The sequence below is a fragment of the Rhea pennata genome, chromosome 3 (genome assembly GCF_028389875.1).
Source record: "Rhea pennata isolate bPtePen1 chromosome 3, bPtePen1.pri, whole genome shotgun sequence".
Classification (NCBI taxonomy): domain Eukaryota; kingdom Metazoa; phylum Chordata; class Aves; order Rheiformes; family Rheidae; genus Rhea; species Rhea pennata.
The window spans coordinates 50704336-50731977 of NC_084665.1; the positions used below are offsets into that span (position 1 = coordinate 50704336).

The 27642-nt window shown below is 41.9% G+C and overlaps 1 protein-coding gene across 2 annotated transcripts in view; it reads left to right on the forward strand.

Moving 5' to 3' along the window:
- RPS6KA2 (ribosomal protein S6 kinase A2) overlaps positions 1 to 27642 on the forward strand; it is a 315502-nt gene that overhangs the window by 233779 nt on the left and 54081 nt on the right. For both annotated transcript variants that reach the window (XM_062573694.1, XM_062573695.1), the window contains 5 exons: positions 10273 to 10353; positions 11190 to 11269; positions 15079 to 15185; positions 20418 to 20455; positions 21245 to 21387. In XM_062573694.1, the coding sequence (XP_062429678.1) occupies positions 10273 to 10353; positions 11190 to 11269; positions 15079 to 15185; positions 20418 to 20455; positions 21245 to 21387 (449 nt within the window). The remainder of the gene's footprint in view (positions 1 to 10272; positions 10354 to 11189; positions 11270 to 15078; positions 15186 to 20417; positions 20456 to 21244; positions 21388 to 27642) is intronic.

Genomic DNA, 27642 nt, shown 5'->3' on the forward strand with positions numbered 1-27642 from the left:
TGTACCAACAGGATCCAGCTGGCACCAGGGGAAGCACAGAGTGATAAATGCCGGGCACCAGATAGATTTTGTCTTAGGGAGGTGGGCAGGCCCAGTTTCTGCTGCTGCCCACCCTCATCAAAGGCCTTGCCAGTGAGAGGTGCTCCTGGCATCTGGCAAGCACAGAGGTGCCCCCAGGTCCCTGGGCTGGCCCCACGCCGGGCTGAGGACCGCCGTACGCAGCAGGTGACCACCCACAGTGCAACTGAGCCTCTGGCTGCCTCGCTAACCTGATTTATGCTGGCAAAAGGCAGGTATCAAAAAAGTGAACACAGCCCCATAATGCAATAGCTACAGAAATGAGTTTCTTCGTATTTGATTTTCTGTCCCAGGAAGGGCTCTTAAACCAGAAGACTTGCAGTTTGCTGCTTCCTTTCCATTTTCCCTTCTGGAGTTAAACAAGCTGGGAGGGAGGGAGTGGAGTGGAGAGGCAGGAGAGGTCATTTGTCCCACAACAAATGATTTTTGCCATGATTGCCAAGGGAAAGTGGAGGTGGTTATGTCCGTGCTTTTCGAACAAGTTCTTCCGCAGGCTAAGGCAAAGCTTAAGAAAACTTCAGCCCCGACAGGAGCTTGTCAGAGAAAGTTTTGAGCAACTAAAGTAGAGTTGCTGGATTTGGTTGTTTGGAGTTTAGCATTATTTGTATTTGTCACTGTAAGCAGAAAGTGTATCCTGCGTACAAGTGCGTGTATTTTCCTACATATGTATACAAACTTCCTCCAGTTCAACTGTTTATCAGTTTGTAATAGTTGCATTTTGTAAACGAAAGTGATTTCATTTTTGTTTGTCACTTCAGAATTGAAGCTAATGTACAATCATTATAAATTAATACATGTGTTAGCCTATATATGGCTGAGTAACAGCTTCATGCTCTGTAACACCAAATCCCTATGCAAAAATTAGAACACCTGCAAGTTAGAAGAGATTTTTTTTTCTCTTGAAGCAGAAACATCAACTTTTACTCCAGATTAGACTGAAAGCAGAGAAAAGGCCAGCAACACACTAAACACAATTTCAGATGATAGCTTAAGGATAATTTTGTTTTAGTAGAACTAAGAATTACTTTGCAGTAATTAATTTGCAGTAGTGAGAAGGCTAATATTGAATAAAAATGTTTGGAAGGTATTCTTTGGCCAAAAGGATCCCAGAAACAATATTCTGGCTCCACTCAAGTTAGTGGCTGAATGCTGTTTACCTTCCATGGAGCTGTGACTTCAGCTCAGATATCTAATTACAAGAAGTATGACAAGCTACTTTCTCGTAATAGTGAATTAGCTATACATTTTTTATCAGTATTGTGGTGATATGTGTGATAGTGATAGTGTGACTCTCCCTTTACAGCTCCTGTAGACCTTGGTTTCATTAATTCATAAGTTTGCATTGGATTGGCTCAACATCCTTCTGAACTGGTACAATTCTGTTGCCTCTGCATCAAGGAATGTCCCTAGATCATCACTGCCTGCCAGTCATTCCTTGACATGGCTAGATATGCACTGACTTTTAGTTTTTATGTGAGACATATGGCCAAGAGGCTCATTGACTGAAAATTAATATTTATTTGCATGTTTAAATATCAACCAAGTTAATATTATGAAATCTTTAGACAGAGAAGCAGTACTACAGTTTTATATTCTTATGCAGAAAATATTCAATTAGTCTTTTCTTGAGAAGGAACATTTTGAACCCATAGAAGATGTTCTGAGTATATTCTTTTGCCCCTCTTTCCTTTCAGACCCTCATAGTAAAATTAAAACAGCCCAAGAAGTAGAAATTTGTAATTTAAAATGCATCCAGAGCTGCATTTGAAAGAGTGTACCAGCAGGTCAAGCGAGGTGATCCTTCCCCTCTACTTAGCCCTGGTGAGGCCATATCTAGAGTTCTGGATTCAGCTTTGGGCTCCCCAGTACAAGAGAGAAATGCAGCTACTAGAGCAAGTCCTGCGAAAGACTACTTAGATGATTAAGGGCTTGGAGCATATCTCAGAATCATAGAATCAGTAAGGTTGGAAGGGACCTCTGGAGATCATCTAGTCCAACCTCCCTGCTCAGCAGGGTCACCTAGAGCATGTTAGACAGGGTTGCATCCAGGCGGGCCTTGAAGATATCCAGAGAAGGAGACTCCACAACCTCTCCGGGCAACCTGTCCCAGTGCTCCGTCACTCTCACAGGGAAGAAATTCCCCCTCACGGTCAGGCGGAACTGCCTGTGCTTCAATTTCTGCCCATTGCCTCTTGTCCTGTCACATGGGACAACTGAAAAGAGTTTGTCCCCGTCCCCTTGACACCCTCCCTTCAGGTACTCATACACATTGATAAGATCCCCCCTCAGGCTTCTCTTCCCCAGGCTGAAGAGGCCCAGCTCTTGCAGCCATTCCTCCTAGGGCAGGTGCTCCAGCCCTCTGATCATCCTCGTAGCCCTACACTGGACTCTCTCCAGCAGCTCCATGTCTCTCTTGTACTGGGCAGCCCAGAACTGGATGCAGGACTCGAGATGAGGCCTCCCCAGGACTGAGTAGAGGGGCAGGATCACCTCCCTCGACCTGCTGGCAACAGCCTTCCTAATGCACCCCAGGAGACCACTGGCCTTCTTGGTCACAAGGGCACATTGCTGGCTCATGGTCAACCTGTCATCCACCAGCATTCCCAGGTCCTTCTCTGCAGAGTTGCTCTCCAGAAGGTCAGCCCCCAGCTTGTACTGGTACCTGGGGTTATTCCTCCCTAGGTGCAGGACTCTGCACTTGCCCTTGTGGAACCTCAGGAGGTTCCTCTCCGCCCAACTCTCCAGCCTGTCCAGGTCTCTCTGAATGGCAGCACAGCCCTCGAGTGGATCAGCCACTCCTCCCAGCTTGCTATCATCTCCAAACTTGCTGAGGAGGCACTCTGTCCCCTCATCCAGGTCACTGATGAAGAAGTTGAACAGGATGGGACCCAGTACTGAGCCCGGGGGGACGCCACTACCCACAGGCCTCCAACTAGACACCACGCCAGTGATGACGACTCTCTGAGCTCTGCCTTTCAGCCAGTTCTCAAGCCACCTCACTGTCCACTTGTCTAACCCACACTTCCTGAGCTTGCCTAGGAGGAGGTTATGGGAGACAGGGTCAAAAGCCTTGCTGAAGTCAAGGTACTCAATGTCCACTGCTCGCCCCTCATCCACTCAGCCAGTCATTCCATCATAGAAGGCTATCAGGTTGGTTAAGCAGGATTTCCCTGTGGTGAATCCGTGCTGGCTGCTCCTGATCACCTTCTTTTCCTCCATATGTCTGGAGATGACAACCAGAATGAGCTGTTCCATCACCTTTCCAGGGATGGAGGTGAGGCTGACCGGCTTACAGTTGCCTGGGTCCTCCTTCTTGCCCTTTTTGAAGACTGGAGTGACACTGGTTTCCTTCCAGTCCTCAGGCACCTCTCCAGTTCTCCAGGACCTTTCAAAGATGATGGAGAGCAGCCTGGCAACAACATCCGCCAGCTCCCTCAGTACCCGTGAGTGCATCCCATCCAGGCCCATGGATTTGTGGCTGTCTAGCCTGCCCAGAAGGTCTGTAATCCTATCCTCCTCAAGCAAAGGAAAGTCTTCCCTTCTCAAGACTTTCTCCCTCACGTCCAGGCTGCAGGATTCCTGAGGGCTGCCCTTAGCAGTGAAGACTGAGGCAAAGGCATTCAGTAATTCTACCTTCTCTGTAGTCTTTGTCACCAGGGCCCCTGCCCAATTCAGGAGCGGGCCCACATTTTCCCTAGTCCTCCTCCTGCTGCTGATGTATTTGAAGAAGCCCTTCCTGTTGTTCTTGACATCCCTTGCCAGACTCAATTCCAACTGGGGCTTAGCCTTCCTCGCTGCATCTCTACATACTCTGACTGCACTGCTGTATTTCTCCCAAGCAGCCTGTGCCCTCTTCCACAGTCTGTGTATTTTCTTCTTCTGTCTGAATTTGGCCAGGAACTCCTTGCTCACCCATGCAGGTCTCCTGCCCCTTTTGCTGCACTTCTTACTCATAGGGATGCACCGCTCTTGAGCTTGCAGGAAGTGATGCTTGAATACTAGCCAGCTCTCCTGGACCCCCCTTCCTTGTAGGACCTTAACCCAGAGATTCCACCAATTAGGTGTCTGAAGAGCCCAAAGTCTGTTCTCCTCAAGTCCAGGGTTGCAATCCTGCTTGTTGCCTTACTTCTTTCCTGCAGGGTCCTGAACTCCATCATCTCATGGTCACTGCAGCCAAGGCTGCCCCCAACCTTCACATCTCTAACCAGTCCCTCTCTGTTGGTAAGGACAAGGTCCATCAGGACACCCTTCCTCATAGGCTCCTCCACCGTTTGTGACAAGAAGTTATCATCAGTGCATTGCAGGAGCCTCCTGGACTGCTTGTGCCTGGGCACCTTTGTCCCCCTCAGCATGGAATCACCCACTACAACCACTCGTCGCCTCTTCCGAGTGGTCACGCAAGGCACAGGGTCAGAGAGCCCAGTTGCTTTCCTCAAGGCCAGCTCTGGGTTCTCCTCATCCTGGAGTGCACTAAACCTGTTCTTCAACTGTAACTCCAGGTCTACAGGAGGATTAGGGGCCTTTCTTCTTTTTGTTCGAGAAGCAGCTAGCTTCCAACCTTCTTCAACAGTGCTGTGCTGTACTATTTCACTCTTCACAGAATCCTCCAGCAACTCCCCTGCAGCAGGGAATTGGGACTCAGGGAGCAGTACGGTTCCTAAGAACGCCCTGTCTATTTCCTGCTCACTTTCTCGCATGTTTCACAGTCTATTGACTTAATCTTGCAACTGGTATGAGAAAAGGTTGAGAGAGCTGGAGACTTTTTAGCCTGGAGAAGAGAAGGCTGACAGGAGATCTTAACAGTGTGTAAATACCTGAAGGATAGGTGAAGGGAGGATGGGGCCAGACTTTCCTCTATGGTGCCCACTGACAGGATGACAGGCAATGGGAACTGAAACACAGGATATTCCATCTGAACATCAGGAAAAACTTCTTTAATGTGAGGGTGACTGAGCACTGGAAGAGGTTGCCCAGAGAGATTGTGGAGTCTCCTTCCCTGGAGATATTCAAAAGCTGTCTGGATGTGATCCTGGGCAATGTGCCTGCTTGAGCAGGTGATCCTGCTTGAGCAGGAGGTTTGGACTAGATGATCTCCAGAGCTCTCTTCCCACCTCAACCCGTGATTCTGTAGAAAAAACAAACAAACAAACAAACAAACCTTCTTAAGTATGCAGTGTTAAATAAAAAAAGTGGTAACATCCTCTTCTTTGATATTCAGAGCTAGACGGAGAGAAGTGGATGAACTATATTTATTTGCATGTATCCTCAGCTGCTTCCACTTCTCTTTCATACGACATGAATACTTGGAAATGGGAATTGTTTTCATCTTAAAGTAGCAGGTGCTTCCTCAGCTGTTAGAGGTTCCACTAGTCTACTCCCTTCTGTTTTGTAGCACCTGGGATTATTTCAGGGGATACCTAATTTTCCAGGAAACAAACAATCTTCATGTCTTTGTGTTCATTGTTCCAGATTATGTTCTGCATCTTTGTCTGTTGTGTAATTTAAAGACAAGGTGCAAAACTCACCTTTCAGACCAAACTTGATACTAGGGAGAAAGCGTAAGAACTTTGTGTCAGTGAGAGTTCAGCGAATGAGAGTATTACTAATGAGCATTTTAATTACATAGGTAAACACCTTATTTTACCAGAAGCATTATCCACCAAAGTCTTCTGCATTCTGCACTCTGTGTGCCTTACTGAGACCCCTACAAATGGCAAAATAAAGAATGGGCAACTGCATTGTTTGAGCTTTCATCTGTGTCTTTGATGGACATCCCTTTACCAAGAGATGGGTAGAAGTAGTGAACTCAGACAGGATGTTCCACAACCTGAAGAACCGTCTCACCGTCTGGTGAGAGCATGTTAAACAGTGCTGTCCTGTCATCTTCCCTGAGGCTTCTTCCCCAACTCAGCTCCAGCTCTATTTTATGGTTCTTTAATAAGACCAGAAAAGGGATTCACTCATAAAAGAATGCATACAAATAGGTCCTTTTAGGTGATCCAGTCATTTTGGAAATGAATTCCAAGTGAATTGAATGGAAAAAAATGAATTGGAATGGAAATGAAATGAATTGGAAATTAATTTCCAATGAAATGAATTTCCAGTGAAATGAATTCCGTTTGGAAATTCATGATGATGCACATTAACTGTTCCCCAGTAAGACTAAACAAAGACATGCAAGTTTGATCAACTGCATAGAAGTAGGTATCTGTAATGTTCAGGCATTATCATCCTTGACATTAAGGCAGCTATTCAGGGCTTGTCCATCTCCCCTCTTGCTGTTTCAGGAGGCCCTATATAGCCAGGGTTCAGTAGTTTAAGTTAGGAGCTAGAACTAATTTAGATTGGGCTCAGGAAGTGTGGGTTAGACGAGTGGACAGTGAGGTGGCTTGAGAACTGGCTGAAAGGCAGAGCCCAGAGGGTCGTCGTCACTGGCGTGGAGTCTAGTTGGAGGCCTGTGGGTAGTGGCGTCCCCCCGGGCTCAGTACTGGGTCCCATCCTGTTCAACTTCTTCATCAGTGACCTGGATGAGGGGACAGAGTGCCTCCTCAGCAAGTTTGGAGATGATAGCAAGCTGGGAGGAGTGGCTGATCCACTCGAGGGCTGTGCTGCCATTCAGAGAGACCTGGACAGGCTGGAGAGTTGGGCGGAGAGGAACCTCGTGCGGTTCCACAAGGGCAAGTGCAGGGTCCTGCACCTAGGGAGGAATAACCCAGGCACCAGTACAAGCTGGAGGCTGACCTTCTGGAGAGCAGCTCTGCAGAGAAGGACCTGGGAGTGCTGTTGGATGACAAGTTGACCATAAGCCAGCAATGTGCCCTTGTGGCCAAGAAAGCCAATGGTCTCCTGGGGTGCATTAGGAAGGCTGTTGCCAGCAGGTCGAGGGAGGTGATCCTGCCCCTCTACTCAGTCCTGGGGAGGCCTCATCTCGAGTCCTGCATCCAGTTCTGGGCTGCCCAGTACAAGAGAGACATGGAGCTGCTGGAGAGAGTCCAGCGTAGGGCTACGAGGATGATCAGAGGGCTGGAGCACCTGCCCTAGGAGGAATGGCTGCAAGAGCTGGGCCTCTTCAGCCTGGGGAAGAGAAGCCTGAGGGGGGATCTTATCAATGTGTATGAGTACCTGAAGGGAGGGTGTCAAGGGGACGGGGACAAACTCTTTTCAGTTGTCCCATGTGACAGGACAAGAGGCAATGGGCAGAAATTGAAGCACAGGCAGTTCCGCCTGACCGTGAGGGGGAATTTCTTCCCTGTGAGAGTGACGGAGCACTGGCACCCTGTGGTATGTAAGCTGATGCAAGCAGGTAGATAGGTCTAGGAAGGCTCTTTTGGAATGAAAAAACAGGCATGGCCCAAGCATATCAAAACAACAGGGTAAGAGAAGGACAGTGGGAGAAAGAGAATGGATTTATTTTCCTACAGAATATGATTCATTGATTCTTTGGTGGTAGGATGCCATGTCTCTATGACTTCTGCCCTCAAAGCATTTACATCAGGCCGAACAATGCTGGAAGATGAGGAAGGCAGGCCACCAACTCATGTGTCAAAGTGTAACCCTGATTTCAGGTTTTGGTTATCACTTTTGGCAGTAGCTGTGAAAGTGGCGATTAGAGCAACTTTGGAGGAGACTAGGGGAGACTAGGGTTGAAAGGATTGTCAGGACATGATCCTGCAGAAAGAGCATGGTATCTTTTGCTGTGACATAGCATTTTCTTTAGTGTTGCTGTGCCTCCTCGGTTGCTGTCTGCACGTGGAGAGGAAGGTGATATTGCAGCCAGACAGGTCCACAGCCTCTAACCACCAAGCTGAGCCATTTATGTGTAATAATAATCTGATAATATCTGAGATGATTGTGTCCCATGGGGCATGGGAAGATTGGCGCAGGTGATCTTTCAGCCCATATGCTGTGCTGTGCCACTGGTGACTGACCAAGCCTCAAAATCAGCTTTGAAGCAACATTGTCTAATAGAGAATAAGAAGGATGACCAAACCTGCAGTCCAAGAAAACACTGTTTTAAATCTTATTGGAAACCTCTACAAGCCAGACCCAGCTGAATTACTGAACTCCTTGCCCCTGGAAAAATAACCTCTACCTTTCAGTATTGCCCTCAGATATCTTGGCCTCAGCAGTACAGCAGGAGCCTGGAAGTGCTTTACCAAGGATGTCCTGTCCTTCAGGTGTCCACCTGGCTGGGGATGGGAATAAGTAAGGCTGATAGTTGTGTGAGTCCCTTCTTCCCCTTATACATGAGTTGCTGGCCTCAGGGTAGGGAAGCCACGAGGCCAACTGCAGGGCGGCCTTGGGGCATGGGGCAAGTAGCTTTCAGCAGACTGTGCTCTGACACGCTTCAGAAGTTGAAATTATTCTGGTACGAGGGAACCATGCCCTCCTGCCAGCCTGTTCTCCCACTAGTGCAGTGTGAGCGTGCTTTGGCATTACAGAGAGAAAGACACCAGCTTCTCTGCTGACACTGGACTGTTGGTAGGATAACGGCTGCTACCAAGATCCAGCATGTAAGGTAAACAAAATACATGGCTATGCAGCCATATAGTCAAGTGCTGGATAGTACAGGTAAATGAATGATGGTGTGAGTCACATAGGAGAGCTGTTCTTTGCCCTTGCAGAGTGATTTATACTGTTACCCCGCCATGCATGGTAAACTACCCAGTTGGCATACGAAATCGTGGATGTTGTGTATGTCACTAGGTGGGGCTTTGTATTTTGTAAATCTGATTGCAGGGAAGCACTTGTATTAGGCTATCTAACCAAGCTTAGCAGGGAGTAAGCTACACAAAGTGTTTAGCAATGCCCACCTGTCCACCAAGAATGCCTGCCTGGGAACATCTCTGCCTATCACAAAAATCTGGATTGACAACATGAGAAATACTCTACCTCTACATAATTTAAGCATTTCATGAGTGCATGCAGTGTGATTTTTACTCATAGGATAAGACTGAGATCCTTCTTGATTCCCTTTGTCTTTGTTTTGCTTTTAATCTTAAGAGTTGGCTTAGATTGCATGAGCTAGTAAGGCTTCCATTGCTATTGACCTAAATAAAGCATCAAAATAGCTAGAAATCCAAGTGTCTCTCCACTCCTATTTAAAGTTTTCGGATCAGCTGTTTTGGTCCTATTTATGTGCATCAGTTTTCAAAGTGCAGTGACAAAATATGTGATTTCTTTGTGGTATGCTCATTGCTTGGGTGTGCAGAGTACTCAGCTTCTCAGCAGATCCACAACACATGCAGGTGATGACAGAATCTCAGTAAGGTCTCTGCCGTTACCACCTAAAATAGTCTCATAGCATTCCTTGTGGATGTTTGCAGTTGAAAAACATATTGGCATTGTGTAATGGAGAAAAGTAAGAAAGTTTCAGTACTTTGGTTAAAAAAATAGTTAAACAGTGTTTGAGTAAAAAATGCATCTATCAGATGAAGAGCTGAAAATTTGGGAACTTGAATCCTTCTCAATATCTGAACATTCTGTGAAATGTATTTGCCAGGAAATCTTCAGCCTCAGTTTTGATTAGTTTGAACTCAGTTCACCTCTGTAATTATTTTTTCCATTCCTCTCCATTCCTCCGAACCACAAAAAGTATTTTTCTCACTGCTGTCTGACAGTAATTTATTTCTACACATGAAAATAGTTCTTATGTTATTTTTAACACAGCGACTGCTTTTCCTTTTTTACTGATTGTTTGGGAGGGGCAGGTATTGGAAGCTTAAAATACTTCATTTAAATCAATATCAGAGAGTGATTCTTAGCAAGTCATCCACGCTGCTAGCATTGGCAATGCTGCAATAAGTTAGTTTATTCAAGGTTAACCTAACAGTTCCAGAGCTGGTAAATTTTGTTTGATCTTAAATGAGATACTAATTTTATATAGTTTTACTTTTCACATTGACTTTGTCTTTTGCAAAACATAATCATTTGCCTGTTGCTTGTAATACTGTAGTGCTTTTAGTAAGGCCTGATCTCTACAGAGGAAGACCGTCCCTTCCTGAAGACTTACACTTTACGTAGGCAAGACAGAGAAAAGGCACCCTAGAGAGTGATGTGGTTTGCCAAAGGTTGCACCACAAACTGTCGGGAGAAAAGTAGAATGCAGATCACCGGAGCCCCGTTCCAGTGTTGTATCCAGTGGATCATGCTGCTTCTTAATATGTTGCTGTTCTTATTGTTCTTTCTTTATAGTTCGGGATCGGGTACGATCAAAAATGGAGAGAGATATTTTGGCAGAAGTGAATCATCCTTTCATAGTCAAGCTTCATTATGGTAACTATAATAAAATGCAAGTCATGTTTGTTCTTAAATTGGTTGGGGAATTGTAACTAGATCTGTTATACTTTCATACAGATACCCCCTGCCTGCATATGACTGTATCTCTAGCAAAATCATAGAGGTTACCTGTGTGAAATACTTCCATTATGCTAAAAGAGGATTTCAGTAGAAGTAGGCCTTAGCCTTTCCTCTATCAAAATACATTTGATATAATGTTATATATTGTGCTGGTGGGATAATGGGAAAGCTGGTGAATATACATCTGCTAACTCCCTCACCTACAGTCAAGAATCATTTAGGAAGCCAGAGAATCTAAATAAAACCTAATTTTAATGATCATCATCAGTTTGAATTTGTATATGTGAATTTGATATCTTAGTAGAATTGCTTCCTTCCGCCTAGCCAGCTGCCTGACTTCCTGAGGAGCCCCGCTGTTAGTGCAAAGGGTCTTCTGGGGACGTTTTGGGCTCTCACCTCACACCAGTTGGGGAGCTTCTCTCTACGCCCTCAGTTTCTCCTGGTATCTGGCACAGCGGAAAACAACAATAATTCAGAGGTGCTTAGAATGGAAAAAGCATATATTAATAATACATCTTTGTCTCTCAAATGACACCATTTTTCCCCCATAGTCTAAGCTAGTTTGCTTAATTGTGGAGAGAATTTAAATTTTTCTGTTCTCTAAGTAAAGCACTGAAATGACAGAAGAGCTGATAGCGTGAACAACACACAGTTAGTTAACAAGATTCGTTCTTTGGAGACTTTATCTTGATTCAAACTTCCAACATCTCCATCCTTCCTAATCTTCCATCTTCCATCCTTTTCTAATGCAGCATTTCAAACAGAGGGAAAATTGTATCTAATACTAGATTTCCTGCGGGGAGGGGACCTTTTCACAAGACTCTCCAAAGAGGTAAGCTGATAGATTTTACTTTAGAAATGAATGACTATCCTGGATTTTCAGAGCTCAGATGAAGTTGGTGGGAGTGGCAAAGGGCCTTGGGAATTGTTCTGCTGTATATATGTAACAGAGCTACATCATCTTGCATCTTTAGGTGGATTCTTAATAATTATATTTGAATTATACTGTAAGTAATGCAGTGGATAGCTTGTAAGCATCACGGCTGTAGAAAACTGCGCCATTCACTAAGTCGTTCCCACAGCAAAGTAGCCCCAGACTCGTTGCTCGCAAAATATATGTTGGCTGTGATGAGAATTAGTCAGAGAACTCCACCCCCAGTACGTTTTGCCTGGGACACGAGCACAGAACTGCTCTAGAAACACCATCGCTGGCAGCAGAAGGCAGAGGTGGCCGTAGGTGGGAGGCTGCCTGGAGCTCGGGGTGCAGCAAGCAGAGGGGCTGGCCAGAGCATGACCCAGCGAGTGGGGAGACGGGACGCTGTCTCCTGCGGCAGCGGCTCAGAGCACAGCGGAGGCCATATGCTGCCCCGGGGGGTCGCGGTTGGGCTCTCACGGCAGCTCACCTGCTCTTTCCCCTGCTTGCTCCGGGGCAGCTGCTGCTTTCGGCATGTCCCTCGGCTCCGGCCTGTCTCCTGTCCTATGTAACTCCTGCCTTTGGGGAGATGCTGTTGCTTGTAGAAAAGGGAGTCAGGAGGCAGTCCAAACTCGAGTTTCACTAATGCATGTAGAGAGGGGCAGCAGCGGGTTTTCTAGCTTCATTTGCCACTTGCCTGCTTCTGCAAATGCCTCTTCCGAGTCAGCTGCCTGCGTCGCTTGTGCAGCTTTCAGAATTTCACTTTGGAGAGTCTTCCAGGCAGTACGGGTGGCGCTCACAGAGGCAGCCCTGCCGCCCTCAGGACAGCCACCCTGGGGAGGCATTTATGGTCCTGGAGCCTTGTCTGTGCCCAGGGGGTCACTATCTGGTGTCACTGACGTAAGGCCCTCAGCTCTTGGTCCATTTGCAGAGTGGGGAGACAGGAGGTGCCAAGAACCACCTAAGGTAACATCTTCAAAAAATATGATAGGGATGTTTCAAATGCTGTGTTTGCGTTTCTTGAGTTTAAGAGTTTTTGATGCAATAAAAAGCTGTGAAACCATTAATTCAGAAGTTCCCAAGCCCCCATCCCAGGCCTCAGAGCAATTGCAGCAATTCCTGTTCCAGTGACATGCTGCAGACTGGAAGTGGTTTGCATAGCTAACTGCTCTGCGTGCTGCAGGTCAGGAGCCCTTGCTTTCAGTATGTGTTTGCCAGCGTGAGAAAACACTCTATTATGTTGCATTGTAATTACAATGCCAAGTAACGGTATGTGTAGAAGTTCTTAGTACATGGTGGCAGTTTTAGTAGCAGGGCAGAGATTAAAGGAAACAAAAATGTTTTTCTCCTCTTTGTCATGAAATCAGTCTTTGTCAATGACGTAGCAGGCTGTTGTAGGAAGGACCTCTCAGGTTTCATAAGGGAAGAGAGAAAAAGTCTTTCTCATCTACCAAGTGTAGTTGTATGTTCTGTACAGTTAGACAGCTTTAAAGCTGAAGAGAACAGCTCCAATTCCATTCTCTATTAAAAAGTTAGGTTTTCCCAAGCCTTTTCTGCCTTATGCTCTAAAGAATTTGTCCTCTGAGCTTGACAGTCCTGATACAGACTTCTCTTTTCAGTGTTGGCAGCTCATCTTGTCTGCCTATAACTTTTAACTGCTAGGGCCATGGTATCACAAGGAAAGATATTACAGGAAAACTTGTGCAGGCTGCAGTTATTAATTATGGGCTTATTCCAATTGCATTGATTTCAGTGGACTTTCAGTCAGATCTCTTATACTACAACATGTGGACATGCAAAGCTTTGTTTCAGATTTGCTCTATGTTTCTGAGATATCTGACTTTAGTTGGAAAAGAGTGTGTATAGATTAGATTTTCCCTGATTCTACTGATTTCATCTCATACCTACATTATTTATTTTAAACCTTATAAATAATTTAAACTTATTTTGATGTCTAACACCATTTTTACGTTCCAGATCAATTAAATTTTTAATCAGAATTATTACTTTTATATCCTTGTTCCTTCTAGCTTTTACAGATATTCTTAATTAAGTTATGTGACATCTGCCTGTTCTCTGAATCCTCTGTTTTTATTCTCAGCCTTCTGCAGCTTCTCAAAGCACTCAAATATTGTGGCTGCTGCTTTCCAAGAGTAGAGACCTAATTTTTAAAAATAAACTGCAGTTTCTACTGTAGGTATTTATATTTACATGTGAAATGTAGATTTTTATTGAGATGATTCATTTTACTTCTGTCATACGTAAGATTCATGCCTGTATAGCCAACGTATAAACTTCTTTTTCTTCATTATTATTTTTGAATGTGCTGAACTTTAAAGAGAAGTTAATGTCATCGGGGATATAATTAAATTTAACTAAAGGGTTTTCTTGCCATCTGAGCTCAGTTTTTCTGAGCTTAGAGTTTTTTCTGTTAAAGAAGTTTCTTCCCACCTAAAACAGAGCTTTTTGTGATAGTCATATCAGCTATAGAAAAGAAGCAACTGCCATCAGTTTGCATCTCATTAGGCCCCATATGGTAGATAGCACATCCTTGCTTAGGATATCTGTCCTCAAATAACTTAAGGCTCAGCCTGATGTCCTGATCCCTCATCATATACACTGCATCTGTATTCGCTCGTTCCCAGGTTCTCTTACAGAGCAAGTCTATTGTTTTCTCAGAGTTAAAACACCGTCACAGTCACTAGAAGCTCTTTTGCACAAGGGCTACCTCCTACAAGTGTTACGGACAAGGACATGCCAGGTTTGTTTCCCACACAGTCTGCCAATATTATCCCAAAAGGCGCTTTCACACATTCTCATCTGATAACCCAGGTCATTTAATACGCAGCCTAATGTCACCCGGTAAAAGTACCATGCTGAGGAGCGCTGGCACACTCTGTCGGGTATTTTGACATGAAGAAATATCAATATCTGTGTCTTGGGACTCTAGGATCGTAGAGAATTTGTCTGTATCTCAGGATGCAGGGTGTAGAGAAGACCCAGGCTCTGTACTACATGATGTGAAGGAGGCTAGCCAGCTCTGAGAAGGATTAACTCTGAGCAACGTGGTTGCAAACCACTTCTCACTCTCATCTAGAAGCCAGGTATCATTCCCTGAGGCAGATGTGTTTGGAACTCTGGGCATGACCTTAGAGTCCAGTGGCCACTGAAGGCATTGGCAAGACATTCCTTGAACCCTCAATGAGTGGGTTTTAAATCAATCTCTTAAGTCTCTCCGTGCTGTATATTCTGTTCATATTTGGGAACTGAATGTGTTCCGGTTTCTAAAACGAGAAGCCTTTCACTTCCCCAAAGAGGTTTCTGCATCTTATTTTGTGGGAAATTGGGAACCAAATGCCAGGTTTTCCATAAATTAAGATACATGAAAACAATAAGGGCTGTGCTGAATATATTGAGTTTTGCCTTTCATTTCAAAAGGCTAAGGGTATTATTGTCACGTGACATCATCTAAACAGATCAAATGGATGAATGAGAGCAGCATGCTTTAAGGAATGGAGAGAAATACTTGACATATTGAGTTTTGTTTTTTAAGGAGAATCTGTTAAGAATTGTTAATGTGAGCTCAGACAAATTATGGAAAGTTGAACCTGATACGATGTTCACTCCAGCATTCCTGTGTTAGACAGTTCCTTCCCCGTGTCTGTTTAATGCAAGCCAGCCTACCGTTATCTAATAAATTGACATGTTCTTCTTTTCTTTCTCTCTAGGTGATGTTTACAGAAGAGGATGTCAAGTTCTACTTAGCTGAGCTGGCCTTGGCTTTAGATCATCTCCATGGTCTTGGAATTATTTACAGAGATCTAAAACCAGAAAAGTAAGTTAATGAGAAGGAGTGAATTGTAACATAAATATATGAGCTTTTAGGTCATTTCCACGCCTTGTCCTACTAATAAGTAAAAGGTGTCAGAGACTCTACTTTTCTTCCTGTATCTAAGACTTTATACAGAAGAGTTTCAACATCAAGAGCAAATTTAGTCCCTATGCAAAAGTCAATAATTTAGGGAGGTATTGTATCCTTTCCCTAGTGAAGCATGGGACTGTTGAAGTAACAAGCACACGTTGAGGTAGTGGCTGAGGCAGTGGTATTGTGATAGATAAAAAAGTAGGTGAGCACCATTATTAAAGGTGAGCCAGTAAGAACTGGGAAACCCGATGCTGTCCAAATCAGAAGTGTTTACTTACGTTTCTTTTCAGTTATACCACTAAGCTGAGCATCTCTGAATACTGTTGTTGTCCATACTAGCTCAAGACAAACATAATAATCAACATTTTAAAGCACTTTTATTGACTGTCCAAAATATTTTCCCAAGAACAATTCAAGTTTATATGCGCAGTTATTTGCTATTCTTAATGGGATATAATGGAGTTTTTTCCTTTCTTTTTTTTTTCTATTTCTTCAATAGACTTCAATAGACTAAATGACACCCACAGTAAAATGACTGAGAGTCATGTGATACTGTTTTTATTCTGTTCCATTTGCCTGATGCTTTGCCTACATTTCTGTGTGCCAGCTCTGATAAAATGTGCTGCAATATTTCAAAGTTACCAACCTTTTTAATGAAACGGTCACAATCATTTAAAAGGATGACCACTGAGAGGAGTCAGTTTGGCTGTATTTTACACTTCTAAAGTATAACAGCAGAGCAGTCTCTTCCCTTTTGTGACAGTTCTTTAAAATGGAGTGCTGTTGCTTTCACACTTACAGACAAAATAAGATACCAAGAGCAAATTGAAGGTGGATTTTTGTGTGAAAAGTTGAAGGGAAGGAGAGTATTTGTCTACAACACAGTACTATGTGATTTAAACTTTAAATTCGCTTTTATGTTTTTGTTACAATAGTAATAGTAGTAATGGTGTATGAACTCATACAGTCTGACATAAGCAGAGCTCTCAGTCCTTTGGGCTAGAGACTTTTCACAGGGGACCGAAATTTCCACTCCTATCTGTTTATGCAACTGAAACTGAAGACCAAAGCCTTGGTCAAATGCAGGAAGTCATCCTCTCACTCAAACAACTAGAGGAATAGAGAGTTTATTACATAGTATGAAATGCAAGTAGGCAGCTGTCACGCCACAGCTGCCGTTGCCACATGCTGTTGCATCATCATTGCCTGATAGCAACTCTTTGGTTTCAGCTTTGTCTTGAATTTTTATTTTATCCATATTTGCCAGGCAGCATCAACAAATATGCATGTTATAGATTTCTAAAGTTGTAACTTCAGTAAATTAATTGCAGTTTTGTTCATTGCTCACTCTGTTCTCAGCAGCAGCCTTGGGATAGCTGGCATATCCTTTCCCTTTACCCTCTCTTCTTTAGGCTAAGCAATGCAGTTGTTGCACTGGTCTTCACCAGTCAATGTTTCAAGGCACCAGATCGTTCTCCTTGCTCCTCTTTGGCTTCTCTTCATCCATATCTCCCTCAAAGTACAATATCCAAAATTTCACATACATCTTTGAGAGAAGCATTAGCAGTCTGACTAGAGCATGAGGTTTACTTCTGTTTTGTAGACCTATTTCTAGAATTGGAGAGAAATTAATTAGTTTGTGATTTCCTAATTCTCTTCTTTCCTTTTGTTAAAAGACAGGAACTGCATTTGCTCTTCTTTAATTGTTTAATGCTTTTCTTAATCTCCAGAAGTTCCCAAAAGGATCTGCTAATAGGTTTGAGATTGCTTCACTCATCTCTTTAAACAGACTAAAATGAAGTTCATAGGGCCCAACTCATCTGAATTGTTTATGTCAAAGACGAGTTAGAAAATAGCAGTGTTAAGACCATTTGAAAGAACTCTCCATCCATTAAAATATCAAGTTCAACAGTCTTTTTTTAAGATTCCCCAAGCAAAAATTCATATTAACAATTTAAAGCTATGAATTAATTATAAATATAAATATAAATTCTTTTCCCTGCTGTCACTGAAGGTACATGGGAGCTGAGTTTGGCATGAGGCTTTTCGGCATGGTGAGACAGTATGGCATCATGTAAACACTGACATACTAGAAAAGATGCAGAGTTTGTCTTTTTAGAAGACATCTTAGTACTTCATGCTATCTATCTTTTCCTTTCATAACGAAATCTGCAGTCAAATTAAACTCCTTTATGAGGTTTCAGATTTTCTTTCTGACCTGAAATTTTGGCCGCATTTTCTGAAAAACAAAATATGGGTTGAATTTTCTGCAAAACTGAACTGACACTGAAGGAAACTTAAATCATTCCCAAAAAATCCAGAGTTCCAGCTTGGATAGATTTGACAGAACTTCACATTGATTTGAGTATATTGGAGTTCAAAGTGAAGCCCAGAAGATATGACTAAATTAAAAAGAAAAAGAAAAAAAAAGAGAGAGAGAGAGAGAGAAACGACAAGAGAGAATTGCTATGGCCTTAATTTAAGATACACTGTAGAGTAATGTAGTAATGTCAACAACTGATAAAGAAGACTTTCTCGCCTTGTGCTGAAGCTACGGCAAAGAATGGCTGATAAGGGTTGCAATCCTAGCTCTCCTGTGAGCTCGTCCCTCCACAGCTACTGGGGTAACTTCCCTGCCTCTGACACGGAGTTTTATAACCTTTCTCCTCTCAAGGCGTACCTTTAAGCTGAGGACAGTGAAAGTGGTTCAGACTTTTGTCGGACTATTATTAGGCTAAAATCTTGTTATTGTGTTGAAATACAGAATAAGTAACAGCCACAGTATCCTGCAAGCCCATTCAAATCTTAAATTAAGCAGGTAAATATGGAAAACTCTAGTAGTAAGAGATTCTCTCTCAATGGAATTATAGCCTAGTTTAACCTATAAAAGTAGTCTACTTCTTGTGTTTTTTATAATTTCAAAACATTGATTTAGAAGAAAGATTTTTCTTGTAAATCACATCAGCAACTTCCGATTCTTTTTTTCTACCTCAAAGTAATAGTAGTTTATTTCAGTTTAACTGATCCTGCATAGCATAGCTAAAATAATTATTGTTACAACAAAATTTTATTAGTGACAGTATAGGATAAAAAGGAATTGTAAAATGATAGAGCTAAAAAGAGAAGACAGAAAGGATGGTCAGAGAATAAGTTTGTTTCCACAGTCACTGAAAAAATGTCATTTGTTGTAATCTGGATACCTAGTAGCAGGTACGTTGTTCTTTGCTTCTTTATGTCACTCAAAGCTAATTCACTGCAATAATTATCATTTTCCTCATTGTTATGATATTATTTTATTTTCGCGTCAAATGTAATTTTTAGTTCATAAACATAGTTACGTGGGTTGGCAGATGGCGAATGCAGAGACGCCCGGCTGTCCAAAGCGGTACTTAAGCAAGGGAAAGCTGAGGGCAGGGGAAGCTGAAGTCAGCTGAGGGTACTGTGTAAGGGTATTTAGGGAAGAGGAGACAGAGGAAGAAACTGGTGGCCATGAGTCAGGATATACCGGATACACATCGATAGGAAACCAAGATCCTTTCATTTTGTCTGTTGTACAAGCATTTAATATGTGAGTCTGTGACAAAGTCTGTCGTATACTTTTGGTTCACTTGACCTAAGATAGCATTGTCAGTCTGATAACGGCATTGCTATTGCCTCCATATTTCTAATGGAGGGTAAAAGTATGAAAACCGTATATTAGATACAGGAAAAAGCAGCATGTGTTATGTGTAGGAAATCCATGAAATATTAAATGGATATTTCCGGGGAAAATACTACGCTCCTTGAATTGCACAGTTATTTATAGTGGCTTGCCCTGGGCCACTGTTTTGGGTGATTTCTGTGAACTGTGCTCCCTGTTGCCACTTTTCCAGAGCCATATCTACAGAGTGCATACATTCGTTCTCACTTCTGAACTGCCGGCTGTATTATTCTGTTCTCTTCCAAAGCATCAGCCTCATATTTAGGGTGTGTGATCACAAAATGCATTTAAACATGTCTGTTACGTGGCTGGTGCTTAAAGATTATGCCTGTTAAAGAAATCTAGGGGAAGCAATGAGTGTAAAGAAGCTTTTATTGAGAAGAAAAAGCTTTAATTATTGAACAAATAGTAGTGACTCATCTGCTGGCCTTTATTTGATGAATTGTACAATAACAGCCTGTTCCAAATGCACACATGAATGGCAGAAGATCATCTCTTTTCAATTACGTTTCAGCCAAGAAACAACCTTTCACAAGAGTATATGCCAATGTGCTAGTTTCACTGCTGTCGTATTTTCTTTTTTAATAAATGAGTTAAAGTGGTTCTCTAAGAGAATGGGAATATAAAAATAGCTGAAATGTAGCTATGTCAGTTTGGCTAGAGAAAAATACTAAATCTAACTAGAACTGAAGGAACACTACCCTCATCACTGCATCAGTATTACTAGACAGAAGTTACTGAAAATCGTTCTTTTCCCATTTCAATATTCTTTCTTGTTTCTGTAAAAACTAGCAATGCTTTTTGCAAACTGCTGTCATTTTTCTCACAGAAATGTTGGAGTGCCTTTGTGAGAAGAAAAAATGTTGGCAGGTGGCAAACGTGAATTTGGCTTCCAGGATGAATATTCGTTTATGATTCCAGAGAGAATAAATTAGCAGGGGCTCAGGTCCATGCAGTTAAACTCTAACAACTCATTATGCTCTGTGATCACTTTTATTACTGCAACATGAACATACCTGCCTTTGGAGTTCATCTGAGGTCCAGTGAGGCCAAGTCATTATTATTTATGTGCTTTCCTCTATTTTTATGAGAAGAATAGAAAACCTGTAGCTCCGTCTTTTGCTAGAAGTAGATAGTCTGGAGTTATTTGCTTTGAACACCATGTTCTGTCTGAGCTCAGCTCATATATCCATCCTGAGCATGCTGTGGAGTAAAGCCAAGGCGCCTTATCCAACTTCCACAGCCTGTACCAGCTTCAGATAGGAGATTAGCCAGACCTTGGAGGATCATTTTTCTTTCTGGAGGCCTAGAACCCACTGAGGGTTTACACATGTGTTTGAGTAATGCATATTTGCTTACCTGCCTTCAACATGTTTTATTCATGTTTGTTAAATACACTCTGTATCTACCTAATGCATGTATGCTTGCTTTCTACTTTACAGCATTCTTCTTGATGAAGAGGGCCACATTAAGATAACAGGTACGTGAGGAGCAAAAAACTTAATCTCTACAAGCTGCCTGATTTTTCCACAGTATATTCCATGCTTCTTGGATTTTTCCTTGGAAAGTTTGCTTGCAAGAAGTCAGAAGCCAGAAGAGTTTGAGTATTGGCATTCTTTTTTCTGGCTACTACTCAAGCACTCCTGTGCTGTACAGCATATGGAGAATATTGTATTTTGTTGGTAAAACTGGGCTCTTGACTGACTTGAAGCTTGCAGGCTTAACTACTTGCAACCATGGATGGAAGGATGCTTCCAGCACGACTCCTCATTTCAGGTTAATTTCTCTGAATTAGTGCTGTGTAGAGGACACCTGTGAAAACATCTCTTTGCCACACTGGTGATGCTGTCTAGCCATCCTTTTAACTGTTGTCCATCTAGGATTATTGTTTTAATGTTGTGGTAACCTGAGCAAGAATCTTTACCAATGTCTTCACCAAATCTGAACTGTGTATTTCTACTTATTTCAACTCTCACTTCTGCTTTGGCCAGAACCTCAGCTACGAATGGAGAAAATAATACACCTGCTTTCAGGAGATAGTTACAACGGCCAGCCAAGCACTCTGCTTGGCCAGGGCTTCTGTGCACATGAGCCTGTGGCCTTCCTGTGTGCAAAAGCTGCATGCAAACAAAAGAGTGATTTTTAGGTTGGTTAGTGTGCTTTTCTTTTCCAGTTGTGTTTTGTTTGAACAGTGTAAATGTATGAAAATGTTAATCATCTTTTTTCAAAACCTGAGAAGTCTTTTTTCTGTTTCTTTGAATTTGTTTAGATTTTGGTCTGAGTAAAGAAGCCATCGACCATGACAAGAGAGCATACTCGTTCTGTGGGACTATAGAGTATATGGCCCCAGAGGTGGTCAACCGACGAGGACACACACAGAGCGCAGATTGGTGGTCTTTTGGTGTACTCATGGTAATGAAGAAGTTGTATTTGTTTGGGAGGAGAGGCTGTAGAAGTGATCAGCTATCTCAGATAAAAAAAGTGTCACTTTCAACAGTTAAGGGTCGATAGGAAAGTAGATATTTAATGTTTGCTTGATCGTTTTCACTGCATCAGCAGTAGGATGCTACCTGCTGCAGACAATACTTAAGGTAATATTTAGCCACAGATTTTCTCTCTTATTCCATTTTTTTACTGGCTTGTTGTTTCGGTTGTTTATCAAAGCTATGAATATTTCTGTTCCTCAGAAATTAGCAGCGCAACCTCGGAAGAGTGCAAACATTTGAGAGCAAACAACTGTCTAATTAGTAACACGGTTCCTGTTGGTGAATCGTTCCTCAAATAGCAATTTGCAGAGGTTAGAAACATCCTCCTAGAGAAACTCAAAGGTTGACTGTTTCTTCCGCAAAGTATAAATGAAAATGCTGTATTTTAGAGAGCACTCTGAATGTTTCACTGTACCTCAGTGGTTCTTTTGCCGTTCATCTTTCGTCCTCGTGTCAGCATCAGTGACTCTTGATTAATTAATGACATTCAGTAGTTTTTGAACTATCCAACAGTGGATTTTTTGTCAGTCTTTTTAGTGGATGGGAGACTGTTACTGAAGGCTTTCTTTTTTTCCCCCATGGGAGAGAAAAACATATGTTTATGGGCACCTGGTCATCCTCCTTTCTTCTCTGCCATTTTGCTGTTTCTTGATCATGATGTTTGGATGTTTGCTTTGTCCTGAGTACATCTTGAAGATGCTCTAAAAAGAGGATTATGAAACAGTGTTTAAATGATTGTTCTTCACAAGGAGGAAGTCAGCAGAAGCAGACACAAATGCATTAATTGGCACAGAGAAATAGAATTCATCTTTTTTACTTGTCTTTGCACTGTGTTGACCCTACAAAAATCAAAGTTTTCCTCTGCTATTGCTTAACTTTTTAAGAGTCGTGCAAGCTATTTCTGAGACGAATCAAATTTTAGAAGCTATGCAAATTGACTTTTTATACGTAGAAATCAGTGCAAAATTAGTTAATAAGCAAAATGCATTTACCAAAGATCAGTCATACTAGATTAACCTGCTATTTTGCTTGATGAGATAACCACCTTTTTCTAAACAAAGTAAATGAAGGAGATCTCATCTGCCTGCATTGCAATAAAGTATTTGATGCTGTGTTGCAGGGGAAATTATTCATTAACTGAAGAAGACATTCATTAGTACAAGAACTATCTATACCATCTGTGAATATATCACAGGGAAGAACACCACAGAGAGACAGAAGCTATTTAAGCTTAAGAGTAACGTTGGCCCACGAGCAGACAGGAGCAAATGCATCATGAAACAAAGTTAGCCTGGGAATCAGAAGAAAGCTTCTGACTGCCAAAGAAGTGAGGCCCTGGAAAACACTTTCCAGCAGGAGCTCTGTGGGGAAAATCTAAGTACAGTGGAGCTTGATTGGTTTATGAGAAGGATTTGATAACATGCTCCTGAGTGCTGCAGTATCTGGAACTGAGATGCAGCACCAGAAAAGGCTCTAGAGAGGTATTCAACTGCTCTCACATCAGCCATCTAAAATTGATCTTTGGGCACTAACTTGGGCCCTTCTGCCACCTCCACCCCCACCAGTCCACAATGCCACTGCTGCTGAGGAGGCTTAATAAGAGGTTGGTTTGTGACAGGAATAATTTATCTTTAAAATCAGTAGAAGAACAGCAAGTTTTTAAAGCTATTACTCCCAGAGTCATTTTATCAAGTGCAGCATTGTCTCTTGAGTGTAGATGTCATGCATTTATTTCTCTTGTAGCAGTATGGTCAGATAACAAAGGTGATAGCACTCCCCTGAAGTGTGCAGGCTGCAGATCCAGCCAAATGTGGAGTGCCCAGCCACGTACAAACGTGCACGCTAGCTTCATGTGGATTCCCAAAGAGCATACCACAGCAGTGCAGCTGTGGCTAGCATTGCGCTTCACCCTGCAGAACCAGAGTAGAAGCAGAAATTAGTGTAGCAAAGCGCTGTGCTGACACAGCTCTGTTCCTCATAGCCGAACTATTTTAGGTAGCTATATATTGCACTATGTGCTGCAATACGTAAAGTATGTTAAAATTTTGTTTATTCTAAGTAGACAGTGTCACCAAAGGAAGTAAGGTTAGGAAGCAATGTGAAAGCAAGAGAAAATTTTTATTTGGGAGTCTGCATCATTGGTCCAGCTGGTTGACAGCAGATAGTCTAGCATAACTTCTGTAATTTATAACCTGAACTTGAAAGCAGCAAAACATCCTCATTTCTGATGGACATGAATGCATTTGTGGATGCTCAGCACATCTAAACCACTTATCTTTATCCAGTGAAATCAATGGGTTAAGTCTCATATAATAGATATACACAGACCTTTGAATACTTTATTATATGCTCAGTTTTGGGGGATAGCTGTGCCTTTTTACTGTCCATCTCTAGTTAAAAGAAATGCTGGTGTATCGGCATGTGGATTGTTTTTCTCTCACCTACTCCTTTGCATATGTTTTATTAGACTTTCATTTTTTCCCAATCTTTCTCTTTTCCATCCCTTCCTCCAGTGATTCAACATACTGGAATTTGAAAAGATAAGAGTCCATGCAAAAGGAGATGAGGTAAAAAGGGTAAAATCATTGCAACTGTAAGCTGATACTTTAAGCCATTGAGTGCTGCCAGTCATCTTAGAAAAAAACAGCTTTAATCACTTCAACATTTTTTTCCTTTTTAAAAACTAACATATTGGAGTAGGAAAAGGGGATATCCATACATTAAAAGTGCAGGAGGATTTTATAATGCTGTCTTTTGCCTTTGCTGATCTCTCCTTCTTTTCTGTCACTAATGTGTTGTGCTAGGAAGCCTGGGTTTTATGCCACTCTGAAAAACTGAAGAGAGATAAATGATACGCAAAAGACTTACTAGCATTTCTCTCTAAGTAATTTGCAGTATGGTGTGAAATATGCATGGAAAATATACGAGTTGGTGGCATATGCATAGCTTGCAAAGAAGTGTATGTGATAGTGTAATTTTCATATCTAAAATCTTGATCAATAGAGGGAAAATACATTCGTTGTAGTAGGGAGCATATTAAAGAGATAATTATGAACTTACTCATAACCTAGCCATCAAAAGAGCTACCAAAAACCAAATACTTTCTTGTGTGTTATGAACTGGGGTTAATGCTGTAATGTAAAGAGAACTTAGGAAACTGCTAGCAGCACGTTGTCAGTCTATATTGGCTGAGGCAGTCTCTAATCAGACTGAATAATATTTGAAGGCAACATCATATAAGTCATGTTGTGATTATTATTAATATCAAAACAAACTTATCTGACAAAATAAAATTTAGGTCTTACTAAATCAGTGAGTTGTACTGTCAGTAGTAGTAAAACTTCATTTACCACCAGTCTTTGACACAGGCCACAAAACCAGAAATGTTACCTGCTCTGTTTTTTTTGCTGCTCAGTTTGTTTGAATCATTTCATGGTAGTTTGGCATGTGTCAGCTGGTATAGTCATATTATATGAATCTTGAAATTCACCCTTTTCAAGCATTCCACAGAGGACAGTATCTGCCTCATGTGATAATAACTGTCTGGACCCAACTAAAGGTTCCTACTGGGAAGTTTGTGTGGTTCTCACGACTAGACACATTTTGTTTCATTGCGCCTGAGGTTTCGGGTAGGACATTGTTTTGTTTCGGTAGTATTCTAGAGAAGCTTTGCATCAGGAAATCTGCCTGAATAAGCAATTGACTTAAACTGTTAAAAAGCCTTAGCTATGACTAGCACCTTTTCAGCTGCACTGCAAGAGCCCCGACGCCCACGCGGTCATCCCTGAACCCCAGATGCGCTGCCCTGCACTGATACAACGTGCATGTGTCTCTTAGAAGGGCTTTTGAAACAGTGTTTCCGCAGTTCATCTTACCAGCTGATTTACAAAGTCACAGACTTCCTGGAAGTTGTATCTCTCTTCACAGCAAGAGAAATGTTGGATGTCTTTGAGAGACGTGTAGACAGGGAGGGGACCGTAATTAGAGAAAGAAAGGGTGTTATGCCTCAGCTGGAAGTCCCAAATAAAAAGAAATCTCTTCGTATTTGTCAGCAGTATAGCCAATGCTTAAGTTATAAAGTGAAGTCTGCACAGGAAAAGAAAATATCCCCTTGGTAACCAGACAGAAAGTATTCTGCTCTGTAGTAATTTTCACTTCAGCATCGCTGGAAACATCAATACTAGACATCAAAGCAATAGTATCTTCTTTTACAAAATCCCATCATAATACTCCTGTTTTATTCCCAGTGCAAGGAATGGTCTTCTTAATGAACATTATTTTTTTATGTTTATACTATGTGAAGGTACTCAAGCCCATTGCAAACACTAATTCATTGTGCTTTACACCTAGCTAATAATGATAGATACAGTGATAAAATACTTAATGCATTTTGTAAATGGTAAAACCGAGTGACTGACTTGCTCCCAGCTACCTGAAAAACCACTGGAAGTGTTGAGAGAGGAACCCAGCCATTCCAACAAGTGTGTCTCTACTCTCCAAAACTGAGGGGTATCAAGTTTCTTTTGTATTTTATCCTAGATTCCTATTCATTACAGTACGTAGCACTTTTCTTACCGCTTTGAGAAGAAACTTTCTCTGCCTCTCATCTCCAATATATTTGAATGGTTTTATTGGGACTTAGGCTCTTGCTGGCCAGAGTTATTTTGAAATGGGACTTAAGCACCTTTGTCATTTAGGCAGCTTTACAAACTCTACCTCCATCATTTTCCTTCTAAAAGAGTAGTTCTACAAGGCAACGATTCTCTTGACGTTCCTAGCCCAAACAGGAGCTTACACCTTCCAAATCTTGTTTATATTTGTCCGTCGTAGGCATATTATTTAATTTTTTTTCTTTTTTTCCCCTAAGTGTTTTAGTAGCTTCAGAGAACTTATTAATTCAGATTACTCTTTCAGTTAGTTATAGTCAATTAGTTATCAGTCTTCTAATCTTGTCCTCCACCCTCTTCACAGAACTAGGATAGCAGTTTCATGGTTATAGGATTTTTTGGCTTGTTTGTATGTTTTTTGCTGATCAGCATGATTGCTAAAGATGGAACTGTAGGACCCCTTTTCAGTTCACAAGGGCTCATGTTTTTTTAATCTTCAGTGAGCCTGAGCCTTTCTAAGTTCAAATGTGAGACAAAAATTCAGATTCTCAGTTTTCGGTAAAGCTGTTTTTCGTGGCTGCCAGCAGTGACATTTCTAGCAGCTCACTCTACCTGAGCAGGAAAACCTGGGGGGGGGGGGGCTTCAGTACTGTGAGTGAGAACAGCAGCAACTGATAGATTTTTCTCCTTTTATTATAAAGTGACATTAATGTCACCTGGTTTTGGCTATTTGAATAGCTTAAAATGCTTCTCTAGATTCCTCTTACCTAGTCACAGGGAGAGAGAAGACCTTATCAAGATAATTCATCCCATATAGGAGTAGTATTCAGTACAAGTTTGATGCAGCTCCTTCTGAAATTAATTCCACTTGCTGATTTTCAAAGTGAGACAAGGCCTCCCGTAACTTAGCAAGTTGGTTGCTTGGTGTGACTTTCCGAGCTACTTTGCTAGGGAGACTGTCAAATAAGTCATATTTTGGTTTAGAAGGTTATATTTGGCTTATAATTACTGTTTTAGTTTGCATTATAAAACTTCATGCTGAGGTCAGTACTTTGGAACATCAGATTTGAAATGAGCTATGTTACAATATGTCTGCTAAACTGTTTTGAATTTAGCTTAATTTTGTTTCTGTAAAGATAAAGGGAGTTCACTTCAAGCAGCAATGTTTAAATAGCTTCAACAACTGCAGGTTTAGTAATGAATCCTAAAGAGAAAGGACTAAACTAGCTAACATTTAATGAAATGTTTGTAAAAGATCAGAACATACCGTTGAGGAAAACACGCAGTTTAGCTTTGCAGATTACATGTTGTGATGCCCTGGAGAAATGGACCAAGACAGAGGGTGTTCGCACAAAGTTTTTGTTTTAAGAAATGCTGTGTTTTCCTTGGAAATCCAGCTTGTTTGAGTGTTTCTTGTCATCTTTCATTATGATGTGCCATTATATGCCTGCTGTGTGTGTGAATTCCTGGAGGAAGAAATGATCATCACAAAAAGCTGTTCCCCGTATGCCAAAATGGTTATAGAAGTTCAAGCTGACCTCCCTTCCACTGAAGTAATTGCACACAGTAAATTC